Source organism: Carettochelys insculpta, chromosome 2, assembly GCF_033958435.1.
Source record: "Carettochelys insculpta isolate YL-2023 chromosome 2, ASM3395843v1, whole genome shotgun sequence".
NCBI lineage: Eukaryota > Metazoa > Chordata > Testudines > Carettochelyidae > Carettochelys > Carettochelys insculpta.
In genome coordinates this window covers 248,768,217-248,787,963 of record NC_134138.1, presented here as the reverse complement: position 1 = coordinate 248,787,963, position 19,747 = coordinate 248,768,217, and the positions used below count along the sequence as shown (strand labels likewise).

At 43.2% G+C, this 19,747-nt stretch overlaps 1 protein-coding gene across 4 annotated transcripts in view; it reads right to left on the bottom strand.

Annotated features, from left to right (window-relative positions):
- Nucleotides 1-19,747, bottom strand: part of WAC (WW domain containing adaptor with coiled-coil) — a 110,629-nt gene that overhangs the window by 8,266 nt on the left and 82,616 nt on the right. For 3 of the 4 annotated variants that reach the window (XM_074984910.1, XM_074984912.1, XM_074984913.1), the window contains exons 8-11: nt 15,106-15,342; nt 10,328-10,450; nt 8,470-8,618; nt 1,102-1,220 (exon numbers count right to left, since the gene is read on the bottom strand). In XM_074984910.1, coding sequence (XP_074841011.1) covers nt 1,102-1,220; nt 8,470-8,618; nt 10,328-10,450; nt 15,106-15,342 — 628 coding nt within the window. Of the gene's footprint in view, nt 1-1,097; nt 1,221-8,469; nt 8,619-10,327; nt 10,451-15,105; nt 15,343-19,747 lie in introns of all 4 variants that reach the window. The other variant, XM_074984911.1, reaches the window with a different exon arrangement.

The following is a 19,747-nucleotide window of genomic DNA, read 5'->3' as shown; positions in this document are numbered from 1 at the left end:
ACGAGTACAGACTAATGATCTAACAATTTTATTTCCAAGAAAATTCCTATTCTCATTCAGCATCCAAAGGACTTAAGCAAGTCATCCACACAAAGATAAAATCAAAATCAATCTTCAGATCAGGCCATTTTATCCAATTTAAAAAAAAAAACAAAAAAAAACACCAAACCCAACCCATAAAGCAAGCCAAAACCAAACCAAACCCTTTTTGACCTGGAAGAGTGACTACACAGATGCTTTTCAGAAGTTGGCAGATCCAAGCCTTAAAAGAACTTTGTGTTCTTCTTCCTTGGCTCTTAAAACTCTGAAGACATTGAGTTCACTCCAAATGGCTCCTAAGACAAGTTCTTGGTCTTAGAAGTCAAACTTTGGTTCACACATGCTCAAAAGCAGACAATTCCTTACAGTGGACCTCTCCTTCAGATCCTCTGATTCCAAGTCTTTCTCCAAAAGGAAGCTTACTGAAGGAGGCACACACTCTATATGCCTTAGAATCATCAGCTGCATGTGTATACACACACCAAGCAAACAATTCACACACCACTGGAACCTGGTGAAAAACATTTGGGCAGAGAAATGAATTTTGGGAATTTTTTTTTCTGTTTTTAATGTGTACTATTAGAACAAAGTCATAGTGAACAGAAGTTGTCAACTCAGTAAACTCACTTAAAAATGAATACCACAACAAGAAACCACAAACTTCTAAAGCTAACAACCAATCATGTGCAAAGCACAACATTTGATCCTGTAACTGCACTGACAGATGAAGAGGAAATGAAGTATGTTTAGAGGGTGGGATCCTTTGTAATTTCAATTCCAGAATGGTGAACTAGAATCATTAATGCATGCTCCTCAATTTTGCTGCTGTGAATGGTTCTGTGGTTCACAAGGCAGGACATGTAACTCAAAGTGGCGATCTGTGGAGCAAAAAAGAAACGGGTAAAAATCAAACAAGTTATGTAGCTGTGTCCTGTCAGCAATAACTGGGTTAGTGTACATACGCTGATCTTAAGTATACCAAAAATCAACCTCAATAGTTGCAATGAATACATGTTTCATCCAGAGTAACAGCAACAAAGCAACATAAATATTCCAACTTGCCTCGAGCGCTGAAGACTTCGAGGAGAGGCAGGCTCATGACCTGCCTGCTTGTCAGCCAGTACTGGCTGCTGAGGTGCTGACTGTGAAGCTGGTCCTTGCTTAACACCTGGAGTAATAACCTGTAATATTCAAAACTTGGTCAGATTTCCTTCACATCACCAACCTCAAACATATAAACCAAAGAAGCAAACATGGGAATTACCAGTTACAATCAGATCAGTGATCTGTCAAGTCTCGCAACTCAGCAGTCTGGTACTTCAAGTCCCATAGGAAGGTCAAATAAATCCCATTTCTTTACTGGCTCTGAATTTACAGCTTTTTCAATTCATGAAATGTACAACTGGATAAAAGCCATCTGCTATTTTTCTCAATACCTCACCATTACAGTCACCAACTGCTTTAGATAAATTTGACATCACATAACCTTCCAATTTTTGCTTTAAGGAGTTACAAACATCAATTATCCATTTCCTTCAAAGCACCAACAATGCTTCTAACAATAATTCTGCCATACTATGCTATATTTCCCATGGAAGTAGTATTAACTATGAATGTCATTATACCACTTTTTAAAAAATCTCAGGCCTTTGCCTCTAATGCTATAGTCTACCTTTTCAAATAGGAACCTATAACAACTTTTTAAGAATGCTCACAAACTAAAAGTAACAACTAAGATCTCTATCAGAAAAAGTAATTTTCAAAATAAAAAATGCATGTCAGTTTGGCCTCCTGATGTGATTACATTAACTCTTCTAATGATCACCCAAAACCAGTAACTTGAATTCTTTGAAATGGCTCTTTGAATAACGACACTTATGAAATCAACACAAGCCAATGCTACAAGATACTGGAACCTTCTGGGGATCGGTCTCTGTTAGAGACACCTGCATCTCCCTCCCTCACGCTCCCTTCCCAGAGGGCTCTGTTCAGTTTATTTCATTAACATGGAAATTCCTAAACTAAGACCTTAAAGGAATGAGACAAGTGGATAGCAACTGTGTATGCAGAAATTCATCCCAAGAAAGAAGGTACATACTTTATAGTAACTGGAGGAGATTTTAAAGATGCTGTTGTCTGCCCTGATCCCACTGCACACCCAAGTTGCACAAGCCAGAAGTCTTTTATCCAGCAGGATTGCACACGTGTCATTACCCACTTTCAGGCCTCCTCCAATGACCATATAGAGCATGAAGCAGCCCAAAGGCCACTCATTAACTTTATTAATACAAAATATGCATGACAGAACTTTGTAGCAAAGGGCAAAAGAGGTGGAAAAGAGGATCCAAATGGAAAAACAGTATCTTGAGCCCCAGTTAGTATAAGCTAAGTAACCTCTCCTCAAGCATTTACTTATGTGAATACCACTTTGAGGTAAGTATCAGTAACCTCAGAAGTAAGTAGGTGATAGAAGTTCTAACCTAAATGATGACTGCAGGACAACCCTTCCAAACTGGACTCGCTATCCAGAAGTGACACGTAACCTTTTCTCAACCACGATCTTCATATTTTATTACACTTGTGTCGTGACTCAAGATAATTTGAGAAATTTCTTGATTACTGTCCATTACTACCTGGTGGGAGGTGAGGGATGCCTGGGCCCCTTCTGAAATGATGGCAGACAGCTCCCTGTGGCAGGCTGCCAGCTGCCACAGAGCAGTCTTGAGCAGGCAGCCCCCACTGGTCCCTGGCTGGAGCCCCAGCCAGCACGAGCAGGAGTGTCCCAGTGGCTGGGTCATGGAGCCCTAGTCATCCCTGGCAGACAGCCCCCACCGGTCCCAGAACCCAGAGCCCTGGCTGATCCCAGGATCTGAGCCACTACCAGCTCCAGGATGCAGAGCCCTGGCTGCCCGTAAGAGGGGAGACCAGGCTGTCTGGGGCAGGCTGCTGGCTGCCCCAGGCCAGCTCCCGGGAGGTCAGCCACTTCCAGCTGGGATGAGGAGTCCCGCCCAGCTCTGGGGTGCTGGCAGCTGGCGCCTGGAGCCCGAAGCCCGGGCTGGCCTGGGGTGCAGAACCCTCACAGCTGGAGCACAGCGTCCCAGTGGCTGGGGCACGGAGCACCGGCCTGCCCTGGGGTGCTGGCGGCTAAAGTTTGGAGCCCAGGACGGCCCCAGCAGTTGGAGCGTGGAGCCCCTGCCAGCTGCCCATCGCTGGCTCCCTGGCGGGCATCTCTCAAGGTTGCCCACAACCCAGCTGCCATCTCCAATGGCCAGTTCCCTGGGTATGCAGCCCCTGCTGCCACCCCACCCCAGGCAGGGAGCCGCTCCTTGCACTGTGGGGCTGCCAGTGACTCCCAGGAAGACATCTGCAACTGCCAAGGGGGTCGCAACCCACAGATTGCACACCACTGATCCAGAAACTTCCAGAGTGTAGTAGTGATTGGTAAATGTATTAACAGAATTCCAAGTAGGTGCCAGATAAATCTTTAAAGTAGGGACTCTCTCCTGAAATACTACATTTACTGAGCCCGAGTAGAGTTCTAACTTGAAAAAGAGATAATTTCTTTAATGTACAAGAAACCTGAATGTGGTCTGTAATGCACTCAGAGTCAGAGGAAAAGTTTTGTTTTTAGCTTACCAGTAAACACCACAATAAGCCTGGACGATTTACAAAATGGTTTTGTTCAGGTTATTTTGTTGTTAAGAGAAAAATCCCAGCACCATCTAGTTTGTGGGATTTAGCTAATGCAAGAGAGCTATAAAGTTTAGGAAAATACTGGTAAAATGTACAAACTGCTTTTTAAGAAAGACTCAAACTACTTTTGGCAAAGATTTTGGATGAAGCTTGAGAATAAATGTCTTCATAAAATAGTTTCAGGAAGGCTTGCCAAAAGCCTCAATTTTGATCACCCTGTGAGCCAAGGTGATGGCTATCCAAAACACTGTTTCAATAGGGAGATAATATAATAAACAGGACAACAGAGGTTCTATGGGAGGGTTTATCAAAGAGAGGATCATCACGTCCATGTCCCAAACAGTGAATGGCTTCTTAAATCAGTGGAAATGGATGAATCAATCCTTTATAATATCTTGATACCACAGAGTGAGAAAAATTTCCAATTACTCAGATGGGTGATGTGCTAATATAGTAGCCAGGTTACTCAAGTGTAATGGCATCCTGAGTGTTTGAAAGTCAACAAGTATAGAACAGAGGCACCTAAGAACTTAATAGACCACAACAAGAAATACTCCCACTCCCTTGAAACAGGGCTTGCTAATAGAGTCCACTCTGCTTTGGACTGAAACGTCTTACATCGCTGCATAATAGCTTCTGTCCACAGAAGTTTGCCAACTAGCCTCAACTTGGTCAGATGCAGGGATGCTTGGATCCAGATGCAATACCTGGAGATATTAGTAATATCTCCCCGTTAGACTCTGACAAAGGCTCACATCCCCCTATCTGATCTGACTTGTTTTTCCTCTTTTGACAAGCACTGTTGATACTGGGCCATTTCCACCTTACTGAATAGACCTTGTCAGCTCTGGCACTCCCTCTTACTGGGACCCCCCTCTTTAAATATCCCTCTGAAAGCACTCCCTGACTCATGCATCTGATGAAGCGGGTCTTTGCCCACGAAAGCTTATGCTCCAAAATATCTGTTAGTCTATAGGGTGCCGCAAGACTTCTTTCTTGCTGTTCTCAAAGCTACGGGCTAACACGGCTACCTCTCTGATACTATGATAATGCCAATTCCTCTTTGGGAGATGGGTGAACTGAGGTCCTATGAGAAAGTGCTACTGCAAGAAGCACCACAGAGGACGGGGCAGGGAGGAAGAATGAAGCCTGATAGAGAAATACAAATACAGCTGCAGATTTTGTTTATTGCTATTGTGATGCTGGCAGACCAGGTGCCAGCTCAAACTAAGGCCCTCAAGGTTTGAATGAACACCGACAAATACATAGTTGTGTGTCAACATCTGTTTTAATAATGTGACGTTGAAAAGTGTGTTTAAACTTTAAATGCTTGTAGGATACTGCATATGCTCATCTCACTTATCTCTAGAAGTTATATTGCACTGTAAACCTCTGAAACTGTGTCACACACCAAAAAGGAAACAAGTATTAACAGAAATAAGTGCTGGGCCTAGACATTAGAAGGCCCTATAAAACTAAATGAACCATTGTGAAATATCAAAACTTAAAGGCTACATCCACTCTACAGGACAAATTCAAATTTAAGGCAGTTCGATATTAAAATATCACTGTCTTAATTGTAAATATCACCACCTCAAATTAGGGAGCACTGGTATTGATATTATATCATCGTCAGAACAAGCTGGGTGTAGCGTCAAGTTCGAATTTAGAAGTTTGAATAAAAGCTATTGTGGGAGTTCCATGTCTTTAAACCGGATTCAGTAGTCTCCAGAGGTGTCCCGTATGCAACCCACAATGCCCCAGAGTGCTCCATTCTGTCTGCTTCCATCTCCACTGCTCTCCAGATGTGCAAGAATTAGGTAACAGGAAGCCTGCGAATTTGCGTTCAGCACCCAGAAGCCTGTGGCTGTGGGGTCATGCTGTTAGCTCGGCAACGGTACTGTCTCTACCTCTGCTACCTGAGTGCTTTTTTTTTTTCTGCACTGACGCCAGCCCCTGCTCTGCTGCACCACGTGGCAGCCAGGCTGTTGAGGGTGGAGTTCATGCTTGTATGAGAGGCCGAGAAACTTCTTTTCTGCAGTTTACATTTGTGCAGGCCTCCCCATCCCCCACAGGACCCATGCAGTCGGGGTCTTTCCCACACCCAACCACATTATGTGGCCAGCCCCCGACTCTATTAAAAGACATACCTGCTGCTCAGTGCGAATCACGCTGCCAGGCAGCACCATGTCCTGGCTTGTGGGCAGTGAGGGAGCCAAGGGCAGGAAAGATTATAGGAGGCTTGCCGCTGCCCAGTGGCAGTCTCCCCTGGTGGCTAAAATTTTCAGGAGCTTGCTGCCACCCGGGGGACCTCTTCAACTGGCTCTGCACTCACCCAACCCTCACCTAAAGTATATATTCGGGGGCTTGCTGCTGCTGGGGTGAAGTCTCCCTGGGTGGCTAAGACCTGTGGGGTCTTGCAGATGCCACAGGAACCTCTTCAACTGGCTCTGCAGCCACCAACCCCAGACCCCACCCCCTCACCCTAAATATATATTTGATGGCTTGCTGCCACTGGGGGGGGGGGGGGGGGAAAATCTCCACCCAGCAGCTAAGATTTCTGGGGGCAGAGGAGCATTTCAACTGGCTCTGCAGCCACAGACCTCAGACCCTACTTCCAAAAATATTTTGAGGGCTTGCTGCCCATTGCAGACACTTGCTGTTTTTTTGCAAAATCTTTAATATTTCAATTATAAATTCTTTTTCCTAACATTTCCTATCACCTTTCTTCATGCTTTGGTCCCGTGAAACACACAGGGAATAGTAGGTGGAGGGCCAGTGGAGATTCCTATTTCTGTTATAAGTTCAGTGTAAGAGATTTCAGTGCCATCACATTTTGGAAAGGCAATGTAATGGGAAACCCAAAATCTCCCTTCTAACCTTTCCTATCCTCTTTCTTCATGCTTTCCCCTCCTGAAAACACAGGGAACACTGGGAGGAGGGCCAGCTGAGAAGACTCCAGACTCCTTGCTGCCCATTGCAGACACCTGCTGCTTTTTGTAAAAGCTTTGATAATTCAGTTACAGCTAAAATTTTGTTTTCCAATATACCTATGTCACAGAACTGGAAGGAACTTTGAGAGGTCATTGAGTTCAGTCCTTATCACCATCCTAGACAGGTTTTTTTTATTTTAAATCTATTTGCCCCTGATCCATACACAGCCCCCTCAAGAACTGAACTCACAATCCTGGGTTTAGCAGACCAATGCTCAAACCACTGAGCTGTCCCTCCCCCCCGTTATAAAGAAGCAATTCACTTATACAAGTCAGAAATTTCAGTCCATATGGCAATCTTGCTAATGTCATATCCTACTTTTCCTTCCTTCCTCCTGGAAAAATGGCCATTTGCTTTCCATGGGAAGGGAATGAGGGCAATGCAACGTGGGAAGAGGACATCACATACCCACAACCACTTACAGGTAATTTTTTGCCTCATGCTGCACCAGCAAAAATATCCAGAAAGCTACTGGGCTGAGGGAACTGTAGGACAAGTTCGCACAATGCACTGCTGCAACAGTCAATGTTTGGCAACTGAGTGTAACAGCAATAAGTCAAATTTGTGGGGAGCCTGTGGAAAGGTGAGGATACACAAATTTGAATTTATAAAACCCAGCGTAATAGCAACAATTTTAATATATTTGAATTTATCCAGTAGCGTAAACATAGCCAAAGACTTTAACTGTCCCATAACACATGCATCGACTAAGAGGAGATGGGTACGAACGCTTGTCCCATCAGTTAGAACTATGGCAGAAGGGAGTAAGAATTAACCACTACTCTGCTTGGAATTTGTAGAGGGAAATATTTGTAAGCATAAGTAAGTGACAACCAAGCTAAGCATCTTGGCTTACACCTTTAGAGAACAAAAAACTTACATAACACAGCACTTTCTATCACCTTCTGGAACCCAAGACTAACTCAATCTGTTTATATTTACCTGTTCTGACCTTGGAAACATTTCTTTTTCTTAATAAACCGTTACTTATTATAGGACTGCTACAAACTTTGCATTTGATGAGTGATCTGGGATGCAACTGACCCGAGATAAATGACTAGTCCTTCAGGACTGGAAATAGACATTGTTGTAATGTGTAAGGGACTGTCTACCACAAAGACAGACTTGCCTGGGTGGCAAGAAACAGCAGAGTCCCCAAGGGAACTGTCTGTAACTCCATGTTAAGGCTGTTACTGTGCTTGACAAGTCCACACTTAACATTTGGTTGGAGAAATTCAAATACAGAACTCACAACCAGTTTGGGGTTTGTGCCCTAGCTGGCAACAGTCTGGCCTGAGGTTGGGACTAGTGCTCTTGATCTACTCCAGACAGCGTGACAGCTCTGAGCAAAATCAGAATAAAACTGTAACAGGAAAAGAGGGAGGTGCAAACAGCAGAAAAATGCTGAATAATGACTGAAACTTTCCAATATTTGTTATGTTCAAAAAAACATTACTAGAAATCAACAAGATTACAATACTTCATAATGCCAGTTTTGCAGAGTCTCTTAATGGAAGTGGAGTTGTACCATGAAAAATTTTAGAAAACAAGAATAGCTCTTCATTTTATGCTGACAAAAACCTTCCATGACTTTTATTGATATGCTTGTGCATATACATAATTACCAATCAATAATACACAAAACTTTTACAAATGGCTTCTTTATCTGTTCTTCAAATCACAGGTTACCATCCTTTGGTCCTTTACTGGCACAACTTCTCCATAAATCACTACACATCTTACCTTTGGCTGTGATGATACAGGGGGTGTATTCATCAAAGGTTTCAGAGGAACTGTGTTGGTTTGAGGCGTGCTTATTCTTGGAGAAACATATGACCTTGGTGATGAGGCATCCGATGTTAAAGACATTGGAGATTGATTAGATGGCTGAGCTATAAAAAGACATGACAGAATTTTACAGCATTTTTTCTATCTACGTGTAAAAGCTGCTTAATGGTGGTGGGCTACAGTGTATAAACAAAGTCAAAATAGAAAGCATAATAAAATAACATGCAAAATGCAGAAAAGACCCAACTAAGCAATCAGAAGGAAAAGTTACAAAGTTGTTCAAGAGGTCCTTAAAACAGAAAGAGCTATTGGCTGCTGGGCACTTTTGAAAACTCTCATCAGTTTAGTTAGGTATCTACAGAGAAGCAGAGCGCTTCACAATCTCATTTCAACTCAGACCACTAAGCGCCTTTGAAAGTCAGGGCCTTTAAATGTGGAGAAAATTTTAGTCTCATTCAAAAATTCTTACATTAAAATGCACGATCCAATTAATTAATCTAAAAACATTCTAATATACTTCATCCAGAAGAATGAAATACGTATGCAGCAGCTATTTAAGGTGCTTAGAATCTCATTTAAAAAAGCCAACACATTAAACAATGCTGACAATACGCTTTTCAATTCTACAGTTAGGAAAACCCAAAACCCCACAACACATACCACAGAAACACTCCCTACTACTCTACCACAAGACCATATCAAGCTCAGTTCAATCTCTAGTTTTACTGTATTTAAACTAGCACCTTCCCAAGATTCCACCAAAAGCAGAGTTTGTATTGTACTGTGTAGATTAACATCAGAACAGTAGTACATTCCAGAATCAAAAGATCCCTCTCAGAAAAGATACTGTTTCACAATCTCACTTAACATGAGGTTCAAGGTTAAACTGATGGACTCCAGATTAAAAGTCTCTACTGGTCATAAGCACAGGAGTATCATGAGGAAAAAGGTGTTCAGTAACCAGAGTCAGGTATCCAATGCTAAATATTCTGGTTCTTCCTCCATACAACAGATTAATCTAAACCTTTGATTGGAAAGATGCAGTGCCTGAATGCTGAATTCCCCAAAAAGAGTTTAATATTACCCATGCATTATTTGTCAAGTTAGAGAATCAGAGAAGTTAAGACAGAAAAGACCTAGTGGAGTTTGACTTTGTGTCACACTTTACATTTACATAGCCCTCAGTTTTTAGTGTGTATCAGGCATCCTACCCTCAAAGGAAGGGTAACATACAATCAGGGCCATCAATAGGCGGTCCTAAGGTCTAGGGTAATCCATCTCCCCAGGCCCCAGGAGTGGGGATCCTCACAGACCTGACCCCTGCTCCAACCTATCCCACACCAGATTCCCAGTAATCACCTGCATATGACAAGCTGGGAGATTAATGGGAGTCTGGTACACAGTGGGAGCAGAACTCACCTCTTCCCCTCGCCCTGACCATGGCAGAAGTCAAAGGGGCTCAGCAACCTTCTCCACCACACCACACCCCCAGCCTGCTGCTGCTGCAGTGGGCGAGGGCAGCGCAGCAGGGCAGGGCAGACTATCAGGCTGCTCTGGCTCCCACTAAGATCGTGCCACTCCACATCAGGTCTGTCCATAGGACAGCTGAGGCAGCCACCACAGGGACCCTCCCCCATAAAGAATGGGGCCTGGGTGGCCGTCCCAAACCATCCAATGGATGGGACGCCTCTGCATGCAACTTTAGATGAGACATTTAATTACCATTGTTATCACTCAGTGAGTTTTAGTTATAGTTACCCTTACAGAAAGTTATCTGACATTTTTACATAAAGGCAAGTGATACTTGAAATACCTTGTGCAGAGAGTTGTGCAGCTTGAGAGATCAGGGAAGTAATATTGAAAGCAGATGGTCCAGCAGTGAGAATCTTATGGAGTATAGATTGCAGAGAGGCTTGTGTCACAGCTGCTGTAAGAACTAACCAACAAGTAAGTTTGAGCAACATTTTCTAATTTTCTGTTGGAACATATAGTCCGGTCAGATTTGTAAAGAAAAGCACAGAAAAGGCTAATATAGGTGCTTTAAGAGCACTCAAAAATCCAAGTTTAGACATTTGAAAAAATTGACTCATTTTCACTAACAGCAATATGGATTCTATACACTTGTTAATTGCCAATGACTGTTTAAACTTAAGATTAAAATCCAACAATCAAAAAGCCATTATTGTTTCTGACAGAACTGAATGAGGGCCTGTTGAGAGTTTTTCAAATCATTTCTGTTTTTAAACTCTGAAAAGAATCTGTCCACGATCTCATTTGTTAGAATGCAAAAAAAGTCTCATTTGTCTGGTGTCTGGAAATTTGCAAATGTTCCACAGCTCACTTCCTGTCTTTGGTCTACAGGACCAAAGTCGGAGAAAATTCTATTCCATAATAAAAAAACCTGTTAGCTCATGGAGATGTAAAAATCCATTAGAAATTTCAGCACACATGAACAGCGATGTAATAGCATATTAGCAGGTGATGATGAAGGTACACGAATGTAGTCCAGATATCCTCATGCCACACATCCAGGATCTACATAGCTATGCTGGCAAACCGCCCTCAGTTCCTTCTCTACCATTATATCCGATGAGACAAAACCCTGAAGTAGAAGGCAAGGACAGTGGGAACTGGAGCATCCATAGGGACACCTTGAAGAACTCCAGTTACTGAACAAGGTTAGTAATTTCTTCTTCACATACCATCCCATCCAGGTAAAACATCGGAAAACTTACCTTCTTCAAGCATTGGTAAATGAGTTGTGTGATGCAGGTGGAGATTCTTCAAGCAAGGATGGTCTGGGCTCTCAACTGTGCCATCAAAATTGATGCTTAGTTGAGGACGAAAAGTGAGTAATAGCAGCAGTCATTTACAGAACCAAATAACTAAGGAATTTGGTAAGGGGTGAGAAAGCAAATTCAATCTTTGGCTGGCACATAATTTTTTGCCTGCTGAGGCAGAGGTCTGTCAGCTGGTTTTACCAGATTTCAAAAGACCTTCATTGACTGGTAATGCAATTCAAGTAGACTGTAGCATATATGTCGTCAAAAGTTTATTTTGCAGCTCTTGAACCCTCTTTAGTGGTTTCTGGAGCAGCTCAGCAACATAATTTCATCAGCTCTGGAAGACAGTCAGTACATTACAGCTTCATCTGATGAAGAAATATTTGCTGGAGAATGGGGAAAAGGGTTACTTTGTCAGCTGCTGCCTTTTGCTGTAGCATGCTTATTCCTGAGGCTGTGGAAGAAGACATGCAACAGGACAATCTCTCTATGCTCTCCAGAGTAGAAGAAAGGAGCTCTAGGCTGTGTCTACACTAGCCCCAAACTTTGAAATGGCCACGCAAATGGCCATTTCGAAGTTTACTAATGAAGCGCTGAAATGCATATTCAGCGCTTCATTAGCATGCGGGAGGCCGCGGCGCTTCGAAATTGACACAGGTCGCCACCGCACAGCTCGTCCCAACAGGGCTCCTTTTCGAAAGGACCCCGCCGCCTACTTCAAAGTGCCCTTATTCCCATCTGCTCATGGGAATAAGGGAACTTCGAAGTAGGCAGGGTCCTTTCGAAAAGGAGCCCCGTCGGAGCAAGCCGCGTCAATTTTGAAGCGCCGCGGCCGCCTGCATGCTAATGAAGCACTGAATATGCATTTCAGCGCTTTATTAGTAAACTTCGAAATGGCCATTTGAATGGCCATTTCGAAGTTTGGGGCTAGTGTAGACGTAGCCCTTGAGAACTGCAAAGGGCCACAATATGACCATTGGGTGGGGGTGGGGTAAGAAGAACCCTACAGTTGACGAGACGGCATCCATTGGGGCCTAAGATTGCTACTCCCTGTGCACTTCTCTCTGAGACTAAGCGATGAAGATACATTCTCCATTACAGATCAGAGATGCCTGGACAGAGATATGGGAATATACAGGAATCCTCAACATATATCAGCAGTGGTTCAGACAGAAAAGCTGCAGGTCATTGTCTACCTTCTGTAGCAGGTAATGGAGAAGTAGACTGCACTGGGAAAAATACTGCTCAGTACCCATTAGCAGTGGTGACTCCAGTCTGCAGAAATAAAAACATCCCTGAAATGTCTGTATTCTTGCAGGATCTAATGTATCTGAGTTGATGCTGAATACGGCTCCACAACAGTCCAAGATGGTACAAATATCGACTGCTTTGCCAATACCAGTCTTGAAGATTGTGCCAGTATTTAGGGTACACATTGGAGGTGTGTTTCTAAACAGAAGATGCCAACACCTTCTGGCACGCTGGAGCAGAAGATGGGGATACTGGTTTAGGTACAGGGGTTGCAGTTACCAACCTTCTGGAATCAGAGTACTTGGTGTCGGCAGACAATACTGTTTCTGAGAAGCAGAGTGACTCAGGTTCTCTGCTGAGTATGACTGATGAGCACCAAGGCCTGCTTAGCACCACTGCTCTGGGTTAGGCTGCCCATCCATCCCATTTTCACCAGCACAGTCCTGTATTTTAGGTAGGCATCCCACCTTTCATTTTTAAAATAAAAAATAAAAACTACTTGTCCCATATATTTACTTCCCATGCTGAGCTGCCCTTTCCTCAAGTCACCGCAACGGTCGCTGCAAGTAAAAATCAATAAGGAGCTGCCCTGAGAGCACATGGAGCATGCACTGACTGGCCACTACAAGCAGCAGCAGGAGAGGGAGCCACGAGCCCTCCCATAGAGATAAGACAGGGTGCATTAGGGGATAAGGTAATGTGTTTTGTCTCCCCTCTTAAAATTCTAAGGGGGACCTGGTGCCCTAGCAGTGCTGGGCAGCCTCTCTGTAGGGCAGCTGCCTCTGCAGCTGGGAAGACCACTGCTGGGAGGCAGCACAATCCCTGTCACAGGACAGCCTCCTGTGCAGCTGCTTCCTCCTCCCCATCTCCCATGGGGCAGCCATCTCCAGAGTGAGGAACCCCCGGAGCCAGGGAGCTCTCCCAAGGGGCAGCAGCCCCATTCCTGGTGCCTGGAGGCACTGGGCAGCCAGGAGCCACAGTTGCCTTCCACAGCCAGGAAGCGCCCTCCCTCTCCTCCATTCTGCCTCCTCCCGGCAGGGCAGCAGCCCCCACAGGGCAGCCACTGCTAGGGCCAGGGAGCATCCCTGCAGCATTCCTGGAGCCTGGCAGTGTGGGGCAGCTGACAAACATCCCCTTTCCGCAGGGCAACTACCCCTTCAACCAGGAAGCTCACCTGTGGAGCAGCAGCCCCGTTCTGGGGAGCTGCACTTGGTTGGCAGCTCCAGCCAAGGAGCCACAAGCACCCCTCCCCGCCCACACCCTGGTGTCGTATATTTGGCATAAGGAAATATGGTCACATTACTCTTAGGAGAGCATGAGTTCTTTGATGAACTCCCAGTGCTGCTTGAGGTTCTAAAATATTCCTACTATAGATCTGCAAGATCCTGGGATGACACAGATTTTCTAAGAAAGCTCTATGGTGGGAGACATTTTTTTCTTGTAGCCTTGTCAGTACATTTGACCTAATCCCACAAAGATCCCTGTGATCAAAATACAGAGGTTGTACCAAATGTAAAGTCTAAAAAAGGTATACAGAAGGTTGTCTAGCTACAGTCCAAAGCTGCACTCAGAGCTAGCTCAGAGGTGATTTTTGAAGAAATTTAAATTTCTCTTTCTGGATTTCCTTGTAAAAGCAGTAGATCTTACATATGGATTGTATAAGGGTGTCCCCCAAACAGCACAGGCACTGAAGAATGACTGTTGCTAATCAGGATGAACTTAGAGCACGAAATGTTGCACTAGAAGGCAGAAAACATGGCATAATATACAATGATAATCCTTTAAGAAACCCTCTCAAAAAAAGAAAAAAAAAAAAAAAAAAAAAAAAGGCGAAGGAAAGAAACAGGGTATTCAGTGGAAAAACTCCAACAGTGGAAAAGGGATCAATCCAACTAACAGTGATGACTAACTAACTGGACTACATTGAACAAATTACACTAAGTGACATTAAAGGTGAATGTTAAGAATAACAGCGAGCACATGAACGGCTCGATCTTAGGCTACCGAGAAGAAACTAAGAGCGGTTACCCGACACAGATCAACACAAGTTCATCAAGAGGCACAAAGACGTCCGGAGAACACGGGCAACCAGAATAATATTTGATACAGCAATTCTCCAATCAAAGGAACATGGGGCACATGTGCACCTGAGATGGAACATACACAGGGAGATCACCAGAATTAAATCTTTAGCATAGCAAGGTTACGCAGCCTATCCTTTCTGTACTGGCAGACAGATGTGTGTCCCAGACAGAACAAAAAACAACAGTACTCCCAATTCCAATGAGACTACTTGTGCACATAAATTATCTTGCTATTTAAGCATTTATATATTATATTTTATTATAGTAACTAATATGGCAAGTTAAAAAGTTAAATTATAACCCTAAAAAGCACAACTAAGTTAGCCAGGTATTCATTTGCCTGTGATGCACAGTTTTACTCCCCTTATTTTCAACAAGACCCCACCTACTATGGTTTTATATTATTATACACTGGAATTACAGAAATAAAAGTTATAAAGTAATATTATATTAAATTTTTGTAGAACTCTTACCTTCATTTATTTTGGATATATCTACACTAGAGTTATTAAGCTGCAAGGTGGCTTGAAGAGCAGGCAGCAGCTGTCGAAGAAGATTTGGGTCTTGAAGTAATGGAGGAATTGGTGATTGCGGGACAGGTGAAACAGGGACGGTAGAAGTAGCAGGTGCAGAAGTTGGATTCAGTCCAGAAGCCGATGTGGAAGGTGTTGTACAAGAATGGGACACAGACTTGTCCACAGATGCAGACTCTGAACAGAAGACAAAGATTAATTTAGTTTTTCCTTCCCAATTAAGTGTTTTGCCACAAATCCATACAAGTACACTACTGACATAAAATATGAAGGATTAGCTTCTTGTTGGCCCACACAAAGGACTGGGAAACTGAAAGACATACTGACATAGTTACTGGAATTCATTTTTATGGTAGTTTAATATTAAAAAGGAATGTAAATCTTATTTTCGGCCCCTAAAATGTTTTAGGTGTAATACACTAAAATATCTTACCATGAATTCCATTATTATAACAGCTTCCAACTTCTTATTTGTTGCCAGTGACATCACCAAGACACACTGAGCATACTTTTTCCAAGACAAGATTTTTTTCAACCTTTATTGTTATTAAATTTCATTTCTTGCTAAATTTTAATTCCACTGTACATTTACTCCAGTTTATTGCATTTCTGCCTTTGATTAGTGGACATTATCTTTCAGAAATAAACACTTCTAAGAACATGATGAACTTGGCAAAAAGATGGGATGACGTGTCAAATTTGGGTTACACACCAAGACCACCACTACAGATCAGAATTCAAGCAGGAAAACAACAAAAATAGAAGCTGCAATAGGATTAACAACAAGAGTACAAGAGTTCATACAGTGTGATTCCGTGTCTCTGACATTGAATAGACATGTCCAAAAAAAGGGGGGTGGAGGGGTGGGGCTGGAATCCTCACAGTAGGCAGCTACAGAATAACATGTTAATAGAGAAAGTTTCTTCCTCTGTCTCTGTTTGCAATTTCGTTTATGTCCTCAAGCATCATAAGAATTTGCATCCTTTGTAATGTTTAATTTAATATAACCCAAGTGTCAATTATTTTCATCCATAAAGATGAGTACTCCTTTTCGGAATCCTATTAAGCTCTTGAACTCAAATTACAGTCTGGTGATAAAATATGCATGATAAAAAGCCTTACTTCAATCAATCTTGCTTTCATGTTACATCAATACACCATAATTTTTTTTATTTGAGTAAAAGTGAAGCTGAGTACTCTTGTTTATTATTGCTATAGCATGAATTATTTTCTATATCTTTATAAAATGTATGTTTAGGAAAAGAGCAGCTCAATTTAGTCAGTCAAACTTAGCGTAGATTCTTCTTAAATTCAAGTGTGACAAAAAGTCTCACTAGGGAAAGAACTATTTTAATTTTTAAGGACAATTCTGCATAGCAAAATTTAGTCAATGGAAACGTCGACACCTTTAAATCTAACTATAATAAAACTAGTGAGTTAAAACAGGACAGTTACATATTCTGCATTACTGAACTCTTGAAACATGGTAATTTTTGGAGGCCTACAGATGACTGAATGTATTGTTTTTGCAGGTTTTTGGTAATCCGTGAAGTCCAGATAACTTTTTGGTCTAACTGAAACAGAATTTGAGAAATTACAGTAAGTAGAGTGGATTTATGTCTTCATGTGACTCAGTGGAAAGAGTTTTTGTTTACAAGGAACTTAAGAACTCAATGTGCTCCTTTAGTCACCTGGTACAATTCTGCACAACAATGCAGGAACAACCAGCTTTGATTCCACACCTGCAGACATTCTGAATTCAGTAAGCCTCAAATTCTGGGCAGCAAAGACTGACTTTACTCAACTGATTAATGAGCAGTGTTAAAGAGCATGGGTGTGGGTGAAGCTGCTGCTTGGGAAGGAAAGCTGCCCAGCATGTCACCCGGCCCATACTCTACCCCTGTTCTGCTGAGTGCCACTCCCTCACTAATGTATCCCTCTTCTCATCTATTCCAGCCAAAGCCCTGAACCCTAATGTAGCAAGTGACATTTGGAAAAAAAATATGCTTCTAAAATTTCTTTCTAAAAAAGATGAAACTTGTTTTCCACTGGATGTCAAATTGTGAAGGCTGGCAATGCAGAAGGTACCTAATTAAAAACATTAAAATTGGGAATAAAAAAGAGTCAGCCATCGGTTTTTGATATATTCTGGAGTTTTTCAGGGATTTATTTACAAAAACTTTGTAGTAGGAGCAAGTCAATTGTCCTGTGGAACATAACATTACATATTATGGTATACAAGTTCCAGTTTTTCTCTGTTTTACATTTTCTTCATCAGTATGTCTAATATTTTAAACATATTCTCTAAAGCCTTCAAAAAGTAAACATTCCAAATTATCACATAATTAAACCCACAAAGACATTATTTTAAATTAATCAGTCAAAGTGGTTTAGTGTGTTCATTCCAAAGTTCACTGCCTTCAGAAAAAGGGAACACTAATTCATTTTCTGTCATTTTCATAATAAGGCATGTTTATGAAATTTCTCTCTGTTTATGATAAAATTTGTTTTTAAAGATTTTAGGCAAAACAAAGGATTTTATATCTTCATAAGGCACCAACTTCAATGGAGGGTTCTCTTAAGTTCACCAAACAGTCAGAAGTAAAAGGGAAAAAATGTAACTTGTTCTTCAAGATGTCTCATGTCTATCTGGGCTAGGTGTGTGTGCGTGGGCATGTGTGCATGGCTGTCAGAAAGTTCTATCTAGCAACTGGGTTGTCTGGGAAGCCCCTCGGAGTGGCAGCTATTAAGCCTATATATGACCAAGCTGACCCCTCACTCCCTCAGTTCCTTCTTCCCATACACTCCAACAGTGGGGCAAAAGGTTGGGTTTTGAAAAAAGAGCAACGCAACTCCAAGAACAACAGTTAACAACAGTAACCATTTTTTCTTCTTCGAGTGCTTGCTCATCTCTCTTCAAGTTAGGTGATTCCCAAGCTAAACCCAGGAAGAAAAGTCAATGTGCAGCTGACTCCAGGAGAACCACCCCCAAAGCCTGCATCTCATCTAGATTACTGCCTGAGCTCATGTAAAGTGCACTGTCACAGTGGGAAGACTTTTGCGAGGCTATAACACACCAATATACAGAACAAGATCCAGAAAAAAAATGCACAGTGATGAAACCAGGAGTCCCTTCATGTGCTCAGTGATGGTCATGAAAAGCTTGGTCCAATCAATACAGAAGGAAAGCGCCTGTCTCACACTGAGGGAGTGCAGCTGCTACTCCTGCTAAGAGCTATGAAGCTTAGGCAGGAAAATGTCCTAACATGGAACAGGTTAGACCACTTTCAACAAGAAGCTGGATGAGGGTGTAGTTGGACCTTGCTCTTACGGAACACTGTGTACGGGGGCTCAGACATGTGGGCCTGGAGCTCAGACACTCTTCTGGCAGAGGTCATAGTCACCAGGAAGGCCACTTTCCAAGAGAGAAAGAGGAGACAAACAAGTGGTGAATGGTTCAAGGGCAGGGCACATAAGCACCCAGAGGACCAGGTTAAAATCCCAGGGGGGACAAACCAGAAAGACAGTGAGCGAAGTTTGTCAAAGCCTTTGAGCCAGTACCCCACCTTCGAGGGCGCAAAAACACATCACCCACCCTCCCCAGGATGGAAGGCCCATATGGCTACCAGGTGAACCTTTATACATGAAAAAGCAAGGCCTTACTGATTCAGGGAAATATGGTAGTCCAGCATCCATGGGACAAATATAGACATAGGTACAAGATTATGCTGAGTGCACTAGCAGGAGAAGCACGTCCATTGGGCCAGGTAGGTCTGTTGCATAGATGGCTTGTGGTCACGTGGAGATTTGTTGCGGCAGCTGATGTGCTGACTCCATGAGGAGCTGCTGGAGCCAAAAGTCACGCCCCTTACGGGTCCGGGGCTTGAAACCCCTGCAGATACAGGGCTTGCTTATTTGATGGGCTTCACCCAAACAACAAAGGCAGGAGTCCTGAGGATTGCTCACTGGCATTCACTTCAAGCAGTAATAGCACTGCTTAAAGCCCTGGACCTTTTTCATTCCGTTAACCCACTAAAGGGAAAAACTGCAAGAGGAGCAAAACCTTCCCTACCTGATGAATAGTGAAGACTGATGCAAAAAGAGAAGTTACTCATCGTAGTAACGGTGGTTCTTCGAGATGTGTCCCCGTGGGTGCTCCACAATAGGTGCCGGGCTCGCCCGGCACTGCAGATCGGAATTCTTCCAGCAGTTTCTCCTGGATTATGCATGCGCCAGCGTGCGCACCTCCCTTGCGCGTCCCCGGCCATGTGCGCGATCCGGTCCCCGCCAGTTCCTTGACCAACCGCCTCAGATGCTCCTGAAACACACTAAACAGAGATCTGAAGCGGGGAGGATGGGCGGGTGGTGGAGCACCCACAGGGACACATCTCGAAGAACCACCGTTACTACGGTGAGTAACTTCTCTTTCTTCTACGAGTGTCCCCGTGGGTGCTCCACAATAGGTGACTACCCAGCAGTAACCCAAGTAAGGAGGTGGGTAATCGGTTTATGTGCAGCTTGTCCCCGAAAGGACTGCTGTCGACAGACAGGTGTCCTCTTGGTATACCCGATGTAGTGCATA